We start from the raw sequence: 21,892 nt of genomic DNA, 5'->3' as shown, positions 1-21,892 counted from the left end.
CCTCTTATACTAAGAGCTGACATTAGACATTATTCAGTAAGGCAAGACCATCAGCTGATGTCCAGTATGATAGACTGACCTCTGAGCTTCTCGGTCATCTTTAGGGTTGTAATTAGACAGGCAGTCCAGGATGAAAATCTGGCCCCATTCTGTGCACTCATTCAGGGCTGTGAGCAGCTTATTGATATTCTGAGGGTTCAGATCAAGTAAATTGCTGTTTGGGTGAGATTCACTGATCTCAGACAATGCTGCTACAGCATTAGCCACCACCTGAAAAAGAAACAGATAACGACTTTGATATACTCAGAAAACCAAAACTAGGACACGCAAACAACCTTGATAGGATCACTTCACAGCTCTCAATTCAGTCCTAAACATTTTACCCAGTTAGACAGAAAAAGATGAACTGCTTTCAAACCATGCATCAAGCCACCAATGACAGCATATACAGCTTCTGAGTAGTCAGGCACTCCAGAATTAAAGTAATTCATATATTAGTAGAGTCACAGATGACTCACTCCTGAAACCTTAACCACTATAGCACACTCAAAACTGTTTCTAAAATCAAGACATATCAACAGCTGTAAAAAAAAAAGAAGCTTAACTAGTGTTAATCCCAGCACACGAGGGCTGAGGCAAAGAGGACACTTTTGGGGCTATCACGGGCTAGCTACAAAGTGAACTCCAGGCTAGCCTGGACTACAGAATGAGATCTCACAAAAAAGAAAACAAAAAAGAAACATCTCAATAAATATTTGCATTATGTGACAGAGAAAAATCTAGGCCAAATTCTAAGTACATGTGGACAACAGGTAGGTGACATTGTCAGTTATTCAGTGTTATCACATACCTTATATTAAGAATAAGTAGACTGGATACCAGAATTCATTAGTACAGTGCTAGGGAACACATAATCTCTGTGTTTGTTCATCTGAAAACCAGGGAAAATTGAATCTACCTCAGAGACTAATTTTAACTTGAGGGTACAAGTCCAATGATGTTATACATTAAGAAATATTTACGGAGCTGGAGACGATGGCTCAGCAGTTGGGAAGATGGCTCAGCAGTTGGGAGCACTGGCTGTTCTTCCAGAAGACGCGAGTTCAATTCCCAGAACTTACATAGCAGCTCATAATTGTCTGTAACTTCAGTTCCAGAGGAGCTGACACACTTGCAAAGGCATACATGCAGGCAAAACACCAATGCACATAAAATAAAAACAACTTAAATCATTAAAAAAATTTTTTTTTCATGTTAGGCATGGTGGCTCATGCCTTTAATCATAGCACTTTGGGGGCAGAAGCAGACGGATCTCTGAGTTTGAGGCCAGCCTGGTCTACTGAGCAAGTTTCAAGATAGCTAGGAATACACAAGAGAAACCTTGTCTCAAAAAACAAAACCAAAAAATTCATAAAGCCTTATATAAATTTAAGGTAGTAACATTACCATAATTCAACAAGATTGCAAAAATTTTTTCATTAATATCTCTAAAACTGGAATGCATTTATAATCAATCATCACATTTTTTTTTTTTTTTTCCGAGCATGGATGTTTTATCTTTATGTATGTCTGTATACCATGTGTGTGCCTGGTGCTCTTGAAGGCCAGAAAAGGTTGTTGGATCCCCTGGAACTAGAGTTACAGATGATTGTGAGGCACCATGTGGTTGATAAGAATTGAACTCAGATCCTCTGGAAGAGCAGCAACTGCTCTTAACTGCTAAGCTAACCTGCAATCACCCATACTTTAGTGGAGAATGTTTTTCATAAGGATACAGAAACTAATCATACAGATTATAGTTAATGAAATTGTAGGTTCAATGAAATATGGTGTTTCAAATATATCCTCTTCTTTGAGACAGTAAGTGAAAAAACTGTTACCCTAGATAAGAAAGTACACTTGTCCCTTGATTCACTGATATGGGAATATGTGTAGTTACAAAACAAGGTCAGAATTTTAAATCAAAATTATTGATTATTTCTAATATGACTGACAAACGAATATTTAAAGTTATTTTAAAATTTCAAAAGCACTCATAAACAAACACCACAATGGAAATATGACCCTGTGGCTCTACACAGGTGAGATTTAAAATACGTTTTACAGCAAAAGTTCAGATGGTGAAGATTAGCATGGTAAGGCTGACCATAAGTATTTTATAATTTAAATGAAGAAGTCAGCTTCAACAATTATATACTTCAAAAAAAATTCTCAAGGACGTTAATTCATAGTCAAGTATTACTGAAGTCCCCTAACAAAAGCTTGGGAAACTGATTTTTATAATGATGTTAGCAAGAGAGAAACACAATGGCTAGAACTTAGCTGTCAGTTTTATTATCCACATTGCCTAGGTAATTGGCAGAGTATACTAATCATGAAAGTAAACAGGGAAAGTAAATATCTAAGAAGCAGTGATTTAACACACAGTACAATGTAGCAATAGCCATCATTATATAGAGGACACAGATGGCAGAAACGGAATTCTCTTAAGCTCTACTTTGGTTATCAGAACAAAAAGTTCCAGATGAAAAGAATCAAAGACTTACTTAGCAAATATAATTAGACATTTCACTGCCACAAAACAAACCCAACCTAATGTATCATCTATAATAACATACATGAGCTTCTTTTCTCAAATGCCTTTCCTCAATTCATACTTGTGCACGAGATTTAGTAAAACAATTCCCTCTAACCCCAGCATGGGAGGTAGAGGCAAGAGTATCAGTGGTTCAAGGTCACTTCTTCAGTTATGTAAGAAGTCTGGGGTTGGGGATTTAGCTCAGTGGTAGAACACTTGCCTAGCAAGTGCAAGGCCCTGGGTTCAATCCTAAGCTAAAAAAAAAAGAAGTCTGAGGCTAGCCTATGGGGTACATGAGACCCTGTCTGAAAACAAACAAACAACGTCCAAACAAACAAAAACAATAATCATTCCCAGGTACTTCACATACAGGGAAAAAAATTTACTTCCCACGCATAGTAGGTTTGATTGACCTTATTTTAGAATTAAAAAAAATTAAATGTCCTATGTCAATTGCTTATTTTGACTGCTCTGTCAACACATCCTACCTTGGTCATCAGTTTTAAACAAACCTCCTACCATAATTACCCTTTCTATCAATGCATCTCCTTCATCCCCACTGTGTGTGTGTGGTGTGTTTGTGTGTGTTGTTTAAAGTTAAATAGAAGGTCTGGTAATAGAAAATGTAGAAAAGAAAAGATGAGAACTGAAGAACTAAAAATAGACACGGAGAGAACAGAAGGATACTAACCACAATAAGGAATTAGAATCCCCTTGTTACCATTACAGGTAATTAGAAATTAAAGCAAGTGTGTAATGCAGCTAATGAAGGGTAAGCTCTGATGCTTAAGTAGGCAATGTCTATTTACTATCATAATAAAACAAGAAAGGAAATACTGAAAGGTCAGCCTAATAAAAATATACAGAAAGATCAGATCAGAGGACCATGTTGAACAGAGCCAGCGGGAGGGAAGAGGTGGTGTGGTCAAGTCACCACCAAAGTGATGGGGCAGATGAGATGCTCTCCCAACCTGCACCAGACTTCCTTTTCCTCTAAACTCCCCGAGGTTGCAGCTACCTCTCCACTGTCATCTTCCAGTCAACTCAAACTCCTGGGTTTCCAGAAATCACACGAGGCAGGCTCACGGTGGAATGCTTTACACTCTCCTGGTCATTAAGTGTGCTCCCCACACTGGGATGAACCTGAAGCCAGTCAGTCACACTGTATCTGAGGCAGATGAAGAGAAAGACTGAGTTCAAGTCGACAAGTGGGCACCTGGTGTACACCAGACCTCTTTCTTGTCAATGCTTCTACAATCTGTATTTCTTTGAAGTTTTGTACAATGCTGCCTAGTTTTCAAAAATAAAATTTAAAGATAGAGTGATAAGTTAGAATTCACTTCTTCCCAAAGAACCTTCCCAAAGAAGAATACACCACTGTAGGGACATGGTGAGAAGTCCCCAAGGAGCAAGCTCAGTGAGCTGTAAGCACCCTAGCATCCCTCCCAACAGTGAAACAAAGACACACATCACTTTGAATCGGAACAATCAAGACAAGTCTAGAATTTCCTCCCCAGGAAATTATCGTCTATCTTAGGAATCTCAGAAAGATTAAGAGCATATAAGGGGGAAAAAAAGAGTTCTAAAGAAAGTTTTCTTTAAAAGCACATTTATAGCCACATGTGGCAGCACAAATCTGTAACCCCAGCACTCAAGATTCGAAGGCAGGAGAATTAGGAATTCAGGGCCAGCCTTAATTACATAAGCCCATGATTCAAAACACTAAAGAGGGAGGGGAAAGAATGCATAAACGGGGAGACTGAGCTTTCTGGATACACAAACTGCTTTCGAAAACATTGGCATCTAGGGCCGGAGAGACAGCTCAGCAGTTAATGGGCTGGTCTTCAGAGGACCCAGGTTAGATTTCCAGAACTCACATGGGTACTCACAATCACACCTTCTTCTGACCTACACATACACACACCTCACATGACATGAAAGTAAAAGACAGAGTAACTGGTAAGAGGAAGGAGTTAAATGAAAGAGGGGTGAGATGATAAAGGGGAACTTATGGTCAAAATATACATATATGTATAAAAAGTAATTAATACTGGCCAATATAAACAAAATTTAGTCTAAATTTTATTTGAAAAGTTTTTATAAATTTACTCTTTTGACAAGTTCATAATGCTTATAATGCATTCTTTTAAATTTTTATTTTTAAGATTTTATATATATATATATATATATATATATATATATATATATATATATATGAATGTTTGCCAGCATGTATGTATATGCACCACACCACATGCATGCCTATTGCCCAAGAGAGTCAGAAGAGGGCATCAGATACCCTGGAACTAAAGTTACAGTGGTTGTGAGCCACCACAGGGATGCTAGGAATGGAACTCAGGTCCTCTAAGAAACTGAGTCATCTCCAGCCCTATAATACATTCTTGTCACATTCAGCAACCCATCCTCTTATCCTAGTACCATGTCCTTTTGTGTTAGCTCTTAAAATACTCCTGAGAGTTTATAAAAATAATTATCTGTCATTTATTGAGTATTATAATGTCTTTGTAGTTACAGAAAAAGCAACATCACTTTTAGAGATCCACAATGATCTCAAAAGATTTTACAATAAAAGTGTTGCCATTAAAAGAGCAACCTTTCTAGAATTACTAAAACCCAGCACCACAGCACAATAAGAAATACGTGTTCATCATCATTCTAAGGTTTATTCTACACTAAGCTCAGCATAATGTTTCGAGAGCCTCTGTCTAAAGCTCACAACAGCTCTATGACACAGCACTTTGTCATTCCCATTTTGAAGATGAGGACACTAGAGTGTAGGGAGAACACACAGCTAAGAAGGACGAGAACCAGGGTACACTGAGAAAATACGTTCTTTACTAATTAGTTTACACTTTATGGGAGGCTGGAGCAATGGAAAATGGGTATTTCCACAGACTGCTGAGAGTGATAGGAGGCCTGGGAAATGGAGATCACAGGGTTCTGCCGTTAGCCAGAGGGGCTGAGAACTGAGCTCAACACCAAAGAGCAAAGCACACATGGTACCGCTGCCAAGGAAGACTCTCAAACAGTGGATCCGAATACAAATGTTAGCTGTAGGAAGAAAACCCAAGATGCCGGAGCGCAAAACCAAATTAAGCAAGGAAGAGACTAACATGAGGAAAACTCTAGAGAACACTTCATTCAAAAGTGCATTGTTTTCCTGCAAGCATACTTATCAAATGATGTTTCTAAAATTCTGGTGTTTGTGAAGAAATCACAGAAGCTGTGTTCCTGCAGCTCCAGGTGTGTGTTCATCCTGAAGACAAGCTTCCTTACAAAGGGGGCTAGTAAAATCCACAAGTGAGAGTATGCTTAACTCTGTTATTACAAGATCTTATGCTATCAAAATGCACAGGTATTAAATTAGTGTGCATAATGTTGACCTTGACCTAATGTCTACTTTATAATGACAGTAGCAGTCATCTTCTGGCAACATGACAAGTACTTTAATAAGTACAGCTTTAAATCCCAATTAATATTCCCAACCCTCTCTCCCTCCTTTTTTTAAGAAAAGGTCTCTCTATGTAGCTTTGTCTGGCCAGGAACTTGATATATAGACCATGGTGGCCTCAAACTCACAGAAATTTGCCTCCCAAGTGCTTGGATTAAAGATGTGCATTAACCAGGCGTGGCCTAAGTTTTTTCATATATTTTCTTTATTTTTAATTTTTTTTGTGTGTGTTTTTAAGTTTTTTCATATATTTTCTTCATTTTTAATTTTGTGTGTGTGTGTGTTTTTAAGTGTGTGTGTGGTCCTCAGAGGCAAGAAAAGGGTGTAGAAGTCCCTGGAGCTGGAATTCTAGGCAGTTATGATGTAGAAGCTGGTAACTTGGAGAGCAGCATGCACTCTTAACCATTGAGCCTTCTCTCTAGCCTGTATACTCCCAACTCTTGGAGACAGTATCTCTCATTTTCCAGAAGAGAAAACAGGAAGATTAAATAGCATTAGCATAAAACTTGAACTAAACAAAGTCAAGAAGTTTTTATTTCAAAGCTAGCCTTTCCTCTGTCAACTAGGACATTGAGAGTCAGCTTAAAGTAGTGAAATTAACTACAGGAAAACAGGGTGTTGACAGCTCACAAATGTCTGTAACTCCAGTTCCAGGGGACTTGACACTCTCACACAGACATGCATGCTGGCAAAACACCAATGCACAGAAAACAAAAAATAATTATTTGAAAAAAAACCAACAACAAAACCCAGGGTATGTAGTAACCCCAAAAATAACAGAAGGAGGGGCAGGAGAGATGGCTCAGTGTTTAAGAGCAAGGACTGCTCTTTCAGAGGACCTGGGTTCAATTCCCGGCACCCATATGACAGCTCACAACTGTCTGCAATTCTAGTTCAAAGGGACCCAACACTCATGGTAAAGCATCAATAATATAAAAATAAGTACATTTTTAAAAGTGACAGAAGGAAAAAAGTTCTATTACTTATAGCAAGGCACATCAATGCTAGTACTCAGAGATGATATCACTCCAAGCATTGTCAGCTCTTGACTTACATTTTATTCTCATATTAAAAGATTCTGGCCAGGTGGTGGTGGTGCATATCTTTAATCCCAGCACCTGAGAGGCATGTGGATCTCTATGAGTTCGAGGCCAGCTTGGTTTACAGGGTGAGTTCCAGGACAGCCAGGGACATTATACAGAGAAACCCTGTCTTGAAAAGCACCCTCCCAAAGATTCTGGAGTCATTTCTACAAGTGTTCCAGTACTTTCCTCTAGGAAGCTGTTCTGAACTGTAGGAACACCGAGGTGGGATCGTGTCCCTTCAACCTAGTCTTGGCTGGTACAGTGCTGCCACCATGTGGGACAGCCTGGGGAAGGTGGAAGAGGATCTCCCCAAGGGTAAGGACTCATACCCACAATTAGAGTAAGAGGATGGGTGACTTCATAGTCACAGGATACAGATAATTAAAGGCTTTCATGTACTCTAACTGTAAACCATTTTGAAAAAATGAAAACGTGTAGGGTATGTATCCAATTAAGTTTGTTTCTTTACATATATCCATGAAGTGATCAGATAGGCTTGGGACTTGGGCTGCAATCCTGGCTGCATTACAACCAGCCACAGCACACTGAGACAGCTCAGTCTCTGAGTGTACATTTCTTGATCTGAAACATGGGAACACCTTCTACTTCAGACAGACACAAAAATGAAGTGAAATATTTTACATAAAAACATCTGTCATTGTGCCTAACACACAGGCACTATGAATTAAATTTCTCTTTTCAAGTGACACAAAGCAGAGTCAGCCTTAGGAGCTTCTGAGGTGTTTGAGCTGGTGTGCTAACACAGCGCCACTAGCCTTCGGATGTTACTGACCGACCACTCCTGCACTTGGTCTATTCGTTATCTGCATCTGATCCCACTGATAAAAAGAAAATGCATTTTAATTAATTCTAGCATTTACTTTTTGGTAACTGTAAGTCTACAATAAACAGACATTAAAATAGTCTTGGGGGATGTGAAGAAAGCAGTTTCTCTTAGTGGGAGAGAGGCCACCCAGAATGTGAGTTTCTCATAAGCCTACCAAATAACCTTCAACTGTTATTTATAAGTCTTCTCAAACATACTTGTAAAGTCTCTCTTCAAATCACCTCTCAATTTGTTGTTATAAAACAAGCTGACGTGTCACCAACAGTCAGAAGTGATGGCAATCCCAGTCCTCAAGGGTCTGAGACAGTGAGACTGACAGTACAAGACCGACCTAGGCTGCAGAATGAGTCCCAACACATCGGGACTGTACAAAGAAAACAAATGTCGACAACCCTTGGGGACATTAGTTACTATAGATATATTATATATACACACACATATATAATAGTAAATTTAAATAGAAACCATCCGCCAATGCCTGTTTAAATTACATACAGCCAGGCAATGAAGGAAACAAATAGGATTAGAATATATTGACCGTTACTGCATCTGGTGATGATAAATAAATCCAATTATTATATTTGTGAAAAGTACTATGCACTGTATTTAAAAAAAAAAAAAAAATCACCCCTCTCCCTGCAGAGGAGGCCTAGAACAGATCAGCAAACTAGGCATGCATGCTCTCAGCTGACCTGATACAAATCTTCCAGGGTTACCTGGATTTCAAATCCCATTTCCTCACGAACAAACAAAAACCCGACCGCTTTCCAGTCCTTACACCCTAAAATTTATTAGGTTTCACGAAGAAGAATCTGCATGAGTGTAGAGGTGCCTTTTTCAAACCCTTTAACCTAGAATTGCTTGTAGGAGTTAGAATGTATTTTTTGCCTCAATCCATTCTTAGCTCCACTGAATATTTAATAGGTTTCCACAGGGTACAAGATATTCTGCCTATCTGCTTGGTGCTTAGAACTTTATCACCTCATTTGTCCTTGGATAGAGAATTTCAAAGATGGTCGCTCAGAATGACAGAGTGAACCACAAACAATGGCAAAAGTATGCTGTACCAACTAAGCAGTCCATAAAACTGGTATTTCCAGGACTGGTAAGATGGCTTAGCATGTAATAGTGCTTAAAACCAAGAGCCTGAGGACCTGAGTTTGACCCTTGGAACTCACATGGTGGGAGAAGAGACCACAGCATGCATGCATGCATACACACACACACACACACACACACACACACACACACACACACACACACTCTCTCTCTCTCTCTCTCTCTCTCTCAATTAAAAAAGAAAAAAAAAATAGTACTTCCATACAGACTCAATTCTTTAACTCTTTACAGAATCTTTTTAAAAGGGTGCCAGGTGGTGCTGCTTGGGAAAATAAACAAGATGTGGGGTTCATCTTCTAATAATGATGACGACACCTTATTGGAAGTCATTGTCCAAGCCCTTCCACATCTACTCCTAACCCTAGAAAACGGCTCAGCAATCCATGACTGATACTCAGCACAGCGTGTGCCTTTAAAAAGTGTAAGTTATAAGCGTCATCCTTTGGCCTGCTACACTAGAAGGATAATAAAGCCACGGCCATGGAATAAGATGAACATGAAAGACCCAAAGCACAGACTGAAGTAGAACTTTTGCCAGGAAAGATGATACCTAATTCAGGCAAATTCCAACTCTCTTCCATTCATAAAAATGTAACAACAACAACAACAATTTAACATTACTTACTATCTCTTAGTGTAATTCATCTTCAAAGAAACATTGTACCAGATATAAATTAGTTAGCAGGGTGTGGTGACCCATGCCTATGCTCAGACAAGACAGTGAAACCTTGTTTTCTTTTTCTTTTTTTTTTTTTTTAAAAAAAAAAGGTCAAGTGGTGGCATATGGCTATAATCCCAGCACTTGAGAGGCAAGCTACCTAACAAATTAGAAGCCACCCTAAATACATGAAGCCTTATGGGGGATGCACTTTAACGAAAGTGGCCAATAATCCTCTATCTTTTCAGCAGCGATACTGAGTAATCAATCACTCAATTTCAATGAGCTTAATTTAATACTAATCTACCATTTGGGACCTGACTTCCTTTCATTACATAAAGAAAACTTAAGATGTCAAGAAGGAAATAAACTCCAACTTTGAGGTAGGGCTGTAGCTCAGATATGGGGTACTTGCTCAAGGTTCTGGGTTTAATCCTAAGCACTGCCAAAACCAAACAAATGGGAAAAATAATTTAAAGTGTTATATTCTGGCTGCTAAATACACAGAACATAATCAATTTCAATCCTAGAGTTCTTTGAGAATACATTACAATAGTTGGCCAATAAAGATCACTTTGATTTGGTTTTATTTTCATACAAGAAATTACCACAAACGACTATCTGAAAAATTAATCCTAAAAATAAATAAAAACACCTAGGAATATGAACTATACAATCTATTCATTACACAAAACTATTTCTCACAACTACCCTGTGGTCAACGTCTCAAAAAAAAAAACATGTTATTAAGCATGCCTTGGAAAGGGCTCATTTTAACTGCTGCCCTTTCTATAAAAGCACAATGTATTACCATTGGATTTGAATCTGCTATGAGATCCCGTAGAGAATCCAGAAATCCCTGATCTTCCACCATCTGGGCATTGATATCATGGAGTTTTGCCACACACACTGCTGCCGTTTTCCGAACATAGGGATCTTCATCCTTTAAGCACTTGCGGAGGGGTTCACAGAGATATTCTGTAATCTTGTCCACCCGGATGCATCCCATGGTTCTAACTGCCAAAGCTCGAATCAAAGGATTAGGATCTTCACAATCCTACCAAAAAAAAAAATAAAAATAAAAAAAATTAAAAAAAAATCAACTACCTGAATGCAAGATGATTACAAGCAGATACTCCAGTTGACATAAACCACAAGTTTCTAGTATATTCTATATGAGAATCTCATGCTATTCCTTTCCTAAAGGTCTTAGTTGTCTACTCAAGAGCTTAGAGGAAATCTTTTTTGTTGTTAAGAAATTTGTCAGGGACTAGAGACATGGCTCAGCAGTGTTCTTCCAAAAGGACCTGGGTTCAATTCTCAGCACCCACATGGCAGCTCACAACTGTCTGTAACTCCAAGATCTGAGACCCTCACACAGATAAACATGCATGGTATGGCCGTCCCCAGACGGACTTGCTTTAAGAACAGAAATGACCTATTTTCTTCTATTCTCGTTCAGGAAAAAAGGTAGAGAACTGGAAATGCTGTGTCTCCTCCACTGTCAATCTCTAAGAACCAAGTCAAAAGAGAACACAGTTTCTGGAGGCCTACAGAACAAAACAAAGATACATTATGGTTCGATGGGGCCTGACAGAAGAACACTTCCCCGTTAAGCAGCAAAGTGGGCTTTCTGGGCTCAGCAGCAGTAAGCAGTCTCCTTTACAAGGGAGTTCTTTCCAACACAGCATTGGCAAAACACTGACAAAGAATACTTTTCTTTTCTTTTTAAAAGATTTATTTATTATGTATAGTATTCTGCCTGCATGTATACCTGCATGCCAGAAGAGGGCACCAGATCTCATTATAGATGGTTGTGAGCCACCCTGTGGTTGCTGGAAATTGAACTCAGGACCTCTGGAAGAGCAGCCAGTGCTCTTAACCTAAGTCATCTCTTCAGCCCTTCTTTTCTCTTTTTTTTTTTTTTTAAATTTAAATTTTTTATTTTTGAGACAGGGTTTCTCTGTGTAGCTCTGGCTTTCCTGGAACAGGCTGGCCTTGAACTTAGAAATCCACCTGCCTCTGCCTCCCCAGTGCTGGGATTAAAGGTGGATGTACCACTTCGTGGCCAAGAATACTTTCTTAAAATTCCTATATAAAAAATTTCCTTAGGCTGGGCATGGTGGTGCATGCCTTTAATCCTAGTACCCAGGAGGCAGAGGCAGGTGGCTCTCTGGGAGCCTGAGGCCAGCCTATAGCAAGTTCTAGGATAGCCAAGGCTGAACAGTAAAACTTTGTCTCAAATAAGAAAAAAAAAAGTCTCTTTAATCCATGTGCATTTATACCCAACTCTTTTAAAATTTTAACAAAATCTTCCCTATAATACATTCTACCTATCTAAGAATCATTTGACCAAAACAAAACAAAACAAAAAGTTGTGGACTATATAAATGTAGAAAAACATGAAGGAAAAAAGCCTATAAAAAAGTTTGTCAGTTTAGTTTTCAAAGTTTGAATACAAGTTAATCTTGAAAATGTCTGTTTTTTAAATGCAGAATATATTTCAGACAGAAAGGGGTATTAATGTGAATAACCCACTTCCACACTCATCACAGCTAATGACAGGAAACCCTGACTACCCATCTGTATTAAGGAAACTTTGTGTCAGTCCTCATTTATCTAGGTTTTCTGAGACAGGGTATCTGTTCTAGGCTGGCTTCAAACTCACTAAGCTTGGCTCTGTCAGTCTTTAAAGCTATGGCAATAGTGGTAAGGTTATGATTTTAACAGAGATCTTAGCCAGGTGTGGTAGACTTGCCTAGAACTCTAGCATGTGGGTGGTGGAGCTGGAGGAGAAGAGGCTGAGACACAGGATCAGCCTGGGAAGAGAGCAAGAGGGAGGGACTGAGATCCTATGGTTCTTATTCTGACAAATGTAAGATGTTGAGAAAGGGGGTCGGGCTCAGAAAAGTGTTTTATGTACAGGGAATATAAATTCAACAATAGTGGCCATGTGTCAGTAATTATTTAAAAAAAAAATCACATGAGTGATTTTATTATTTCCTCTATGGGAATATTTTTAATTTGCATAATAGAGATATTTAATCATGGGCTGAAGCGAGGCTTAGCAGTTAAAAGCACTTGCCGCTTTTCTAGAAGATCAGTTCCTAGAACCCATGTCAGGCGTTTACAACTGCCTGTAACTCCAGCTCCAGAGGAGCTAGGCCTCTGCACTCATATACAAAATAATAAAAAAATGTATCTCTAAAAAATATTTAACCCATGTTGCAGGGCCTGCTAAATCAAAGACAAGTAGCACCTCCTGCCATAGCATTTCTGAGTCCTGACCCTAACTTTCACAAAGATAAAACAAGTCCTCAGGGAACAATATGACAGTATGTCCAACCTCTGTCAGCAGGTATGGATTGTGATGAAATGCCCAACCTCTACTAGCCTTGGCGGGTAAACACTGAGGTTCACCTGGCTTTCTTTTATTCATCTGGCAAGGAATAACAGAAAGCTTGCCATATGGCTTCAATGCCCCTGGATGCTCCATGCTGGTGTATAGAGTGCTTACAACATGAATATTGCTGCTTACTGCCAGGACCTGCCTACAGGATCTCGTCCCTTGAAACATAGGTTGCTTATTTGCAATGCAGACACAACCCATATCAAAAGTCACTTCTGAAGAGGTTGCATGAGGTAGAGAAGATTGAATCCTTGGGCAAACTACCTTCACAAAGCTGTTGACAGCCATGATGGCCATGTCTGGCTGACTCTTGGCATAGTTCATCAGATAGAGGTACACAAGCTTCTTTAGTTCCAGGTTGTCAGTCTGCATACAGTTCACCACATCCGGGAAGAGAGAGCTGAGGAGAGAAGAGGAAGAAAGAAATGAGGGAAGCGGAGTCAGTGCTAAGCTGTTCCACAGATAATGAAGTGACAGCCTTGATTCCACAACGACTTGACAAGAAGACAATGGTACAATGCTGATAACTCATTTTCACGGGAATGAGGAACTAAAAAGTACAAATAAACTGGGTGGTGGTGGTGCACGCCTTTAATCTCAGCACTTAAGGGGCAAAAGCAGGTAGATCTCTGTGAGTGTGAGGAAGCCAGGACTGTTACACAGAGAAACTGTGTTAAAAAAAAAAACCCAATAAGTAAATAAATAAATAAACAGATAGACAGAGGAAGGGAGGGAGGGAGGGAGAGAGAAGAGAGAGAGAGAGAGAGAGAGAGAGAGAGAGAGAGAGAGAGAGAGAGAGAGGAAGAAAGAAAGAAAGAAAGAAAGAAAGAAAGAAAGAACGAAAGAAAGAAAGACAGACAGACAGAAAGGCAGAAAGGCAGAAAGAAAATACCAATGCCTGCCAGGTCTCTAAACTCTTTAGCTTTGTAGTACACAGGATGAACTTGGCCTTGTGCATGGTAGGCAAGTGCTTTACCACTGAGCTACATCCTCAGCTCTCTCAACGTTTTTGTGGAGGGGAAAAACTATTATGAAAAATTTGAGAGCAACAGAATGAGCCCAACATATATATACATTACCCACAAATGCTGATACAGCTCCATCTAGATTCACATATGCCCTCAAACCTCTTTCCCATTACTGATTAGCTGCTCTAGATTCTTTGTTCAGTGATGGAGACAAAACCCAGGACCTCACACATGCTAGAGAAGTGCTCTGTTCACTGACCTGTATTCCAAACCCTGGAATTATTTTAAAATGAATCAGAAAGTATATTTCTTACTCAACTACATGCCTAGCGCTTGGTTCTCTGAGCTGGTTCAGGCTATGTACAGTTTAGGCTGACCTGAAATTTAGCATGTAGGCCCAAGTGACCTTGAACTCACTACTCCCCTACCTCAGTTTCCCAAGTGCTTCCCACCACACTCAGCTTATATTATGTTGTTTCATTTATAACAAATTATGCATATTCTAAAAAAAATTAGCTTTATCAAACCGAAAGAAGAAAAATAACAACTTTCCATATCAATTTGTGATATCAAAGCGCTCCAACTTTTTAATTCTCATTTTCTTCCACCTTTGACCAGTAGGAATTTAGGTAGCTCCCAAGTCCTTGTAATGTGACCCTATATTTTCAAGTGTTTCTATAATTTCTCAAATGTTCAAGTTTTAAATTCCTAATCAAGATCTGGAATCAATCATTTCTCCTGATTCCCTTTTGGGAGAATTTATGTATTTATTTTTAAAAAGCATTGGCATTATCAACTATAAATGGTCTATTCATTTTCCAAGTACTAGCCATCATTTCACAATTTACCATTCTCCTATAAGGACAGAAATGTCTACCTGCACTCATAAAGGAAACCTTTAGGTGTCAGTACTCTCCTTGAACTATGTGGATCCTAGTGCAATCACTAGGATTTCATGACATCAGGCCATCTCTTTGGCCCAGATACAGATGCAGAATGGCTGCAAAACCAGTAAATAGTTGCAAAACATTATCCAACAGAATGCTTACATCCTAAGTAACTCTAACACCCTGCACAAGAAGACTGAAGCGGGGCACAATGGTGCATGCTTGTAACCCCAGCTCCTGGGAGGCCGAGGTAGGAAGACTCAAGTTCAAGGGCTGTCTGTGCTTCAGGGGGAGTTCAAAGACAGCCTCAGCAACATAGTGAGACTCTCTCTTGAAATAAAATGGAGAAAGAGGGCTGGGAAAGAGCTTAGTGATGAAGGGCTTGCCTAGCATAGGTAAGGACCTAGGTTCAAAGCCCACTGCCAACAAGAGAAATTATAGTAAACTTCACAGGTTTATGATTATTACTTCAAGTGGAATAACTAACACTTCAAAATTTTCTCAAATTTTTCTGTTTGAAATTCAATAGGCATAACCCACATGAACCAAAGTTTTCTGGACCTCTCAGTGGATGCTGAGACCAAAAGCCAAGAGCTGTCCCCATAAGCAACAGGAAAACCAGATAACAATGGTGGGACAGGAGACAGCTCAGCATCTTCCAATGCTCCTGATGCCCTGAGCAAGGTTTCTGCCATTCCTGTTTCATTCAAAGGTTGGTAAAATTTCATAAAAGGATAAGACAGAATATAATTTAGACTTAGTAGAACAAGAATCCACTTAAATTAACAAGCACAAGCTGGGCATGGTGTCACACACCTTTAATTCCAGCAGGTGGGAGGTGGAGACAGGTGGATCTCTGTGAGTTTGAGAGCAGCCTGGTCTACATAGTGAGTTCCAGAATTGCCAGAGGTATGTAACAGAGATATTTTGTCTCAAAAATAAAATAAGTCATAAGCCCATTTCATAAATTATTTTAAAGTGAGTTTTTAATTAATAAGGTGGCAGTGCTTTACATTTTACTTATTGTGTATGTTTGTGGGCACCCATGATACAGCACATATATGGAGATCTGAGACAACCTGCCAAAAGTGGTTCTCTGCTGGGTTCTGGGGAACTGATGGGTCATCAGGCTCTGCAGCAAATGACTTTACCCACTCAGCCACCTGATCAGCTCCTTGTTTACACATTCTAGTTAAGAAGAGACAATGGGATTCTCATGTTACTGTCTCTGCTGTGGAATGTTTTAGCTGAAATATAAGAAGAAAATTCAGCAATTCAGCTTCACATAAATACACGACTCAGAAAATGAAGTAACAGTTTAGTATCTTTTTCAAATAAATAGATACGTTCTCTGTCTATATTTATTTTATTCATAGTAGTGTTTTGTCTGCATGTATGTATGTGCACCACATGTATGCTGGATGCCTGAGGAAGTTTCGAAGGTGTTGAGAATGTTGGACCTCCTGGGTGCTGGGAACTGATCCCAGGTCCTTTGCAAGAGCAACAAATACTCTTAACCATTGAGCCAGTTCTCCAGCCCTCTAATCACACACAGTATATTAAAAACAAACAGAGAGAGAGAGACAGAGAGAGAGAGAGAGAGAGAGAGAGAGAGAGAGAGAGAGAGAACGAGAACTTTTTTAAGAAAGAAAAAAGGTTTGGCAGGATGGCTTAGCAAGTTCAGTGCTTGCACATGGGCCAGACAACCTGACTTAATCCCAGGACTCCACAGGTACCTGGAGAGAACAGACTCTTGAGAGTTGTTCTCTAATTTCCACAGGAGCACACACACACACACATAAATAAATAAATAAATAAATAAATAAATAAAAAAACCCTATTGAATAAAATAAAATTTTATTGCATCATGAATGACAATTCTAAACGAAACCGTTCTTCTCTTCCTCCTCGTAACTTCTTTCTTTCTTGGTGAAAAACAGAATGACCACACTGGCCAGCACCACTGCCTGCATTCACGGTAAGGTACTGGCAATTCCACCCATCACTGCTTCCTATCAGCTCAGAATGGTAAAGGGGCAAAAAGCATTCAAGTATTATAAGAATAGCTTTGATCTCATGGACCCAGGAAAGGACCTTAGAATGATGTGGGGCCTGCAGATGACCCCTACTCGTTTTAAAGTCTCGCTAATCACAGAAACAAATAACAAAGATCAAGGCAATACTGGTAGTGTTGGTTTTTCACCTTGAATCCAACAACAGAATGTAGAGCTGTAAAGCTGAGGGCACTAGCTTAAGCCAATTAAAGAGTATGTGAGTTCAGTAGATTTTTATCATCTTCTAAAACTTTCTCAAGCAACAGATGTGTACCTGTGCCAGGACTAAAGACAGTTTATGCTAAACCTGTATGCAACAAAAATGTAAAAAGCAAACTAGCAAAACACTTAAGTCAGAGCTAATATAAAAGCATGTACACATCTGTGATATTTATTTCAATGGGAGAACCCCACTTTCATAGGTTTTATATGGGTTTTTTTCTTTTGAGACAGATGCTATGTGGCCCAAGTTGGGTGCCTAACTCGGGCTCAAGTGATCCTCCTGCCTCAGCCTCTCAAGCAGCTGGGAGTATAGACATGCACCACTGTACCTCAGCAGTTTATAATTTTATAGAAAAGCAGGAAGAGCTACAAAATGGGGTATATAGCTCTCTACAGTCTAAGAGTCATCACCCTTACCTGACATCCTTCCCCACAGTCATAGCAGCAATCACCTTCTTCACAGCCTCCTTCCTCTTTTCTTTCTTTTCATTGTTGAGTTCAGCTTTTAACTCGAAGATTTCTCCTAAAAGAGATGAGAACAAACAGGTATGGTCTCAGGACTAGAGAATGGTAGAATACTGCAATATTAAATAACAACAGGAAAACAAGGCAGCCACAAGTAAGACTATTTCAATCAAAATTCTGAGATGTGTATTTCAAAGCCCTGGAATATTAACTGACCCACCAACAAAGACTCCGTCAATAAAATTTTAAAGCCTTTTAAACCATCATCTTTGAAAATGCAATGCAGACCTTTCTTTGGAAAGCATAAGAGTGTCAGGCAGTGGTGGTACACACATTTAATCCCAGCACCAGGGAGGCAGAGGCAGGTGGATCTCTGAGTTCAAGGCCAGCCTGGTCTACAGAGTGAGTTCCAGGACAGACAGAGCTATTACAAGTTATCTGAGGGATGATTCTGCAGCAGAATTTTAAGGACCTAAAAAGAAAATAAATGTAAGGTAGGGAGTTGGCTTGGAAATTAGTGTTTACAAACTAAAAGAGAAACAACTTTACAGATAAATAAATTAGGCTAAAAAAAATCACAGTTTACTAGTTACAAAATTAGACTTAGCATCCTTCCTCCCCTCTCAAGATTTATTTATTTATGTTTATTAAGTTTTTTTGCCTGCATGATGCACCACATGCATGCCTACTACCCTCAGAGGCCAGAAGAGGGCATCAGATGCCCTGGAACTGGAGTTATGGACAGTTGGGAGCCATGATGTGGGTGCTGGGAAGTAAACTCAGAAGGAGAGGACCCCCCCTGAGTCATGCCTCCAGCCCCCAGCATGCACTTCCTAGCTTCAGTTCCCGCACTTACATGGTAGTGTATAACTGTCTGTAACTAGTTTCAGGGAACTTGATGCCCTCTAGCTTCTGCAGGCACCAGGCATACATATATCCATGCAGAAAAACACTGATACACATAGAAATAATAACTTTTTAAAAGAACAGCTTTGGGGAGTTGATTCTCTCCTTCCACCTTGTTCAGATAGTCTTCTTGTTTCTGCTGTTGTGCTGCATACTCAGGATGATTCTGCTGTCTCAGTCTCCCACACTGAGGTAGGAATAATGGCATTACTGATGCACCGGTACTGTCAACTTTACTATATAGGTTGCAGGGATATAATCCAGATGGTCAGGGTGTATTATAAGCACTTTTTCCTAGTGAGCTATCTCATTATAAGAAATGTTCAAAAATATCAATACTTTGAATCTACTCTGGCCCAAATGAATTAGACTGTAAAGAGCTCTTAGTTTTTAAGTGATCCTAATGTAAAAACCACAGTTAAGTAAAAAATGAAAAAGAAATCATCAGTCCACTTTCTACTAAGACTTGAAGTCCATTTACAGGGAATTTATGCTTGGTACTTGTGGTGGTCTGATTGAAAACACGCCCATAGGGTCACATGTTTGATTGAATACTTGGTCCCCAGTTTGTAGAACTGTTTGGGAAGGATTAAGATATATGGTTTTAGTGGCACCACTCCCATTGTTCCCTCTCTGCTTCCTGTTTGTGGACCTGGATGTGCCTGCCTGCATACCATGATGGTGACAGACCCCTATCTCTCTGGAACTGTGAGCCCCAAAGAAACCCTTCCTTCTCTAAGTTGCCTTGGTCATGTTATTCTGTCATAGCAATAGAAAAGTAACTGAGGGCTGGACAGATGGCTCAGTGGTTAAGAGCACTGGATGCTCTTCCAGAGGTCCTGAGTTCAATTCCCAGCAACCACAGGGTAGCTCACAACCATTTATAATGAGATCTGGTGCCCTCTTCTGGCCTGCAGGCATACACACAGGCAGAACACTGGATACATAATAAATAAAATCAATCTTTAAAAAAAGGGGGAGGTTGGGGGTTTAGCTCAGTGGTAGAGCGCTTGCCTAGCAAGCACAAGGCCCTGGGTTCGACAGCTCCAAAAATAAATAAATAAATAAATTAATTAATTAATTTAAAAAAGAAAGAAAGAAAGAAAGAAAGAAAAAAGTAACTAAAACAGTACTGGAAACCTGGTAAAGGCCAAGGCCAGGGAGGTCATAGGCCATAGTAGACAATCTATCACTGTTATTCTGCTGTTGTCCAACTGCCTTCTACATATTTGCATTTATATTCAGAGATTGATGCTGTTCTCAACCTTGGTCAGAAAAGCTTGTTTGAATTAAATATTGGTTAATACAGAGTCAAAAATATTCAAAGTGGTGAGAATAAGTGACCGAGTCCTCAGCCCTAACTGGAATACCTGTATCAACCACCTCACCTGCCCCATGGCTCAGAGAATATCACAGAAGAAGGGGTAGTGGAAATAATGTATGAGCTGGAGGAGGGGAGGAGGGTTTTGTGCATGAGATGACCACTGTACTCATTAACTCACAGAACATGTGGTTCTGTGCACAATAACAAGCCAGTCAACATTAAGCATGGATGGCGGAGGGACTCACAAGGCTCAATCCCTACCTTGGGGGCTATTGGTAGGTATCAGTAGCTGAAAGAGTCATTTTTCTTTGAGGATGTGACCACTGAGACTGTTCATGCTCTACTAGATGGCCCATACATATGGGCATGAGGGCAGCACCAATTGGATTCAGTGGATTATTTTAAAAAAAGAATAAAGACCATGAAGTTGGGAGGGGAACATGTTGGGAAGAATTGGAGGGAGAAGTGGGTGCTGGATATGAACAAGATACATTATGTATGAAATCCTCAATAAATACATATAAACTGGTGATATGGCTAAATGGTTAAAGGTGCTTCAGAACCTAGATGATGGAGAGAACCAACTTCTGAAAGTCATCATCTGACTTGCACGTGTGCTATGGCACACACCTACACACAAACACAATAAATACAAAAATAAGTATGAAAGAAATCACTACCTTAGTCAATACTTTAGTCTCGGCTTCAATCAATTCAGTGTGACCTAGCATGGTAGCACGTCTGTAATCCCAGCATTTGAGAGGCAAAGGCAGGAAGGAAGACTGCCACAAGTTCAAGGTCAGCCTTAGTAAGTTCCAGGCCAGGTAAGGCTATGAGATCCTGACTCAGAAAGCAAGAAAAAAGGAGGAGGAAGAGTGAAGCTTAAAATCATACAAACCAAGGTCATTTCTAAAGGCCCAATTTTTGTTTTTTGTTTTTTTCGAGACAGGGTTTCTCTGTGTGGTTTTGGTGCCTTTCCTGGAACTTACTCTGTAGACCAGGCTGGCCTCGAACTCACAGAGATCTGCCCGGCTCTGCCTCCAGTGTACTGGGATTAAGGGCGTGTGCCACCACCGCCCAGCAAGGCCCAATTATGAATGACTACTCAAGAAGTATCAAAGATTGTCACCCCTATTTTAAGGCACCATCTCTAGCCTCATCTGCCTTTAGAATGCGGGGACAAAATAAACAAAGGAGAGGGAGTATGGAAGGAGGGCTATCCCACACCACCATTTTCATGAGAACAAGGTAATAACTCTCATCAGCCAGACAAGGAGGTGGTGAATGGAAGGAAGGCCACTGCACACCACCGTGTTCACGCCGACTCCCATTTCTTCCTTCTACGGGTACCCCCACCTTTTGTTGTTGTCTGTTTTGTCCACAACAGAGCCTTGCTATGTCACCCTGGCTGGCCTGGAGTTCACAATGTAGACTAAGGTGGCCTTACTTCACAGCAGTCCTTCTGCCTCTGCTTTCAGAGTGCTGGGATTACAGGTGTGTGTCACCTCACCCATCTTCCCCATCTCCATCGTCAAACTTGACTACAATATTGCCTGCTTGTCTACCACCTTCTAGACTGTTCTCAATGTTCATTTTACTTGGACAACATCCACAGTCTGCACACTATGTGATCTCCCTGAAGCCTCTGACAGGAAGTATATCGACATAAAAATGGAGCACAAAAAATCTCGTTCTATCAATATCTATCCCCAGTAGGCAAGCAAATCGTTCTAAAAATTACTACTCCATTTAATTGACAACTACAGAAATAACACTGGCAGAAAGGTCAGGCCTTTGAAAGCGTCAGTCTCTTTACTGAGAGAGACCTGTGCTGCCAAGTGCAATCCTAAGAGCTCCATCATTTACTTCTGCAACAGTGAAGGGAACACAGCAGGGTT

General features: G+C 40.0%; 1 protein-coding gene across 1 annotated transcript in view; it reads right to left on the bottom strand.

The window, feature by feature from the left end:
* The window catches only part of Ap2b1 (adaptor related protein complex 2 subunit beta 1), a 118,068-nt gene that overhangs the window by 87,118 nt on the left and 9,058 nt on the right, over positions 1–21,892 (bottom strand). The window contains exons 3-6 of the mRNA XM_036195554.1: positions 17,717–17,822; positions 13,433–13,568; positions 10,571–10,816; positions 80–270 (exon numbers count right to left, since the gene is read on the bottom strand). Of these exons, the coding sequence (XP_036051447.1) occupies positions 80–270; positions 10,571–10,816; positions 13,433–13,568; positions 17,717–17,822 (679 nt within the window). The remainder of the gene's footprint in view (positions 1–79; positions 271–10,570; positions 10,817–13,432; positions 13,569–17,716; positions 17,823–21,892) is intronic.

The sequence above is a fragment of the Onychomys torridus genome, chromosome 8 (genome assembly GCF_903995425.1).
Source record: "Onychomys torridus chromosome 8, mOncTor1.1, whole genome shotgun sequence".
Taxonomy (NCBI): Eukaryota; Metazoa; Chordata; class Mammalia; order Rodentia; family Cricetidae; genus Onychomys; species Onychomys torridus.
This window is presented reverse-complemented; position numbering and strand designations above follow the sequence as displayed.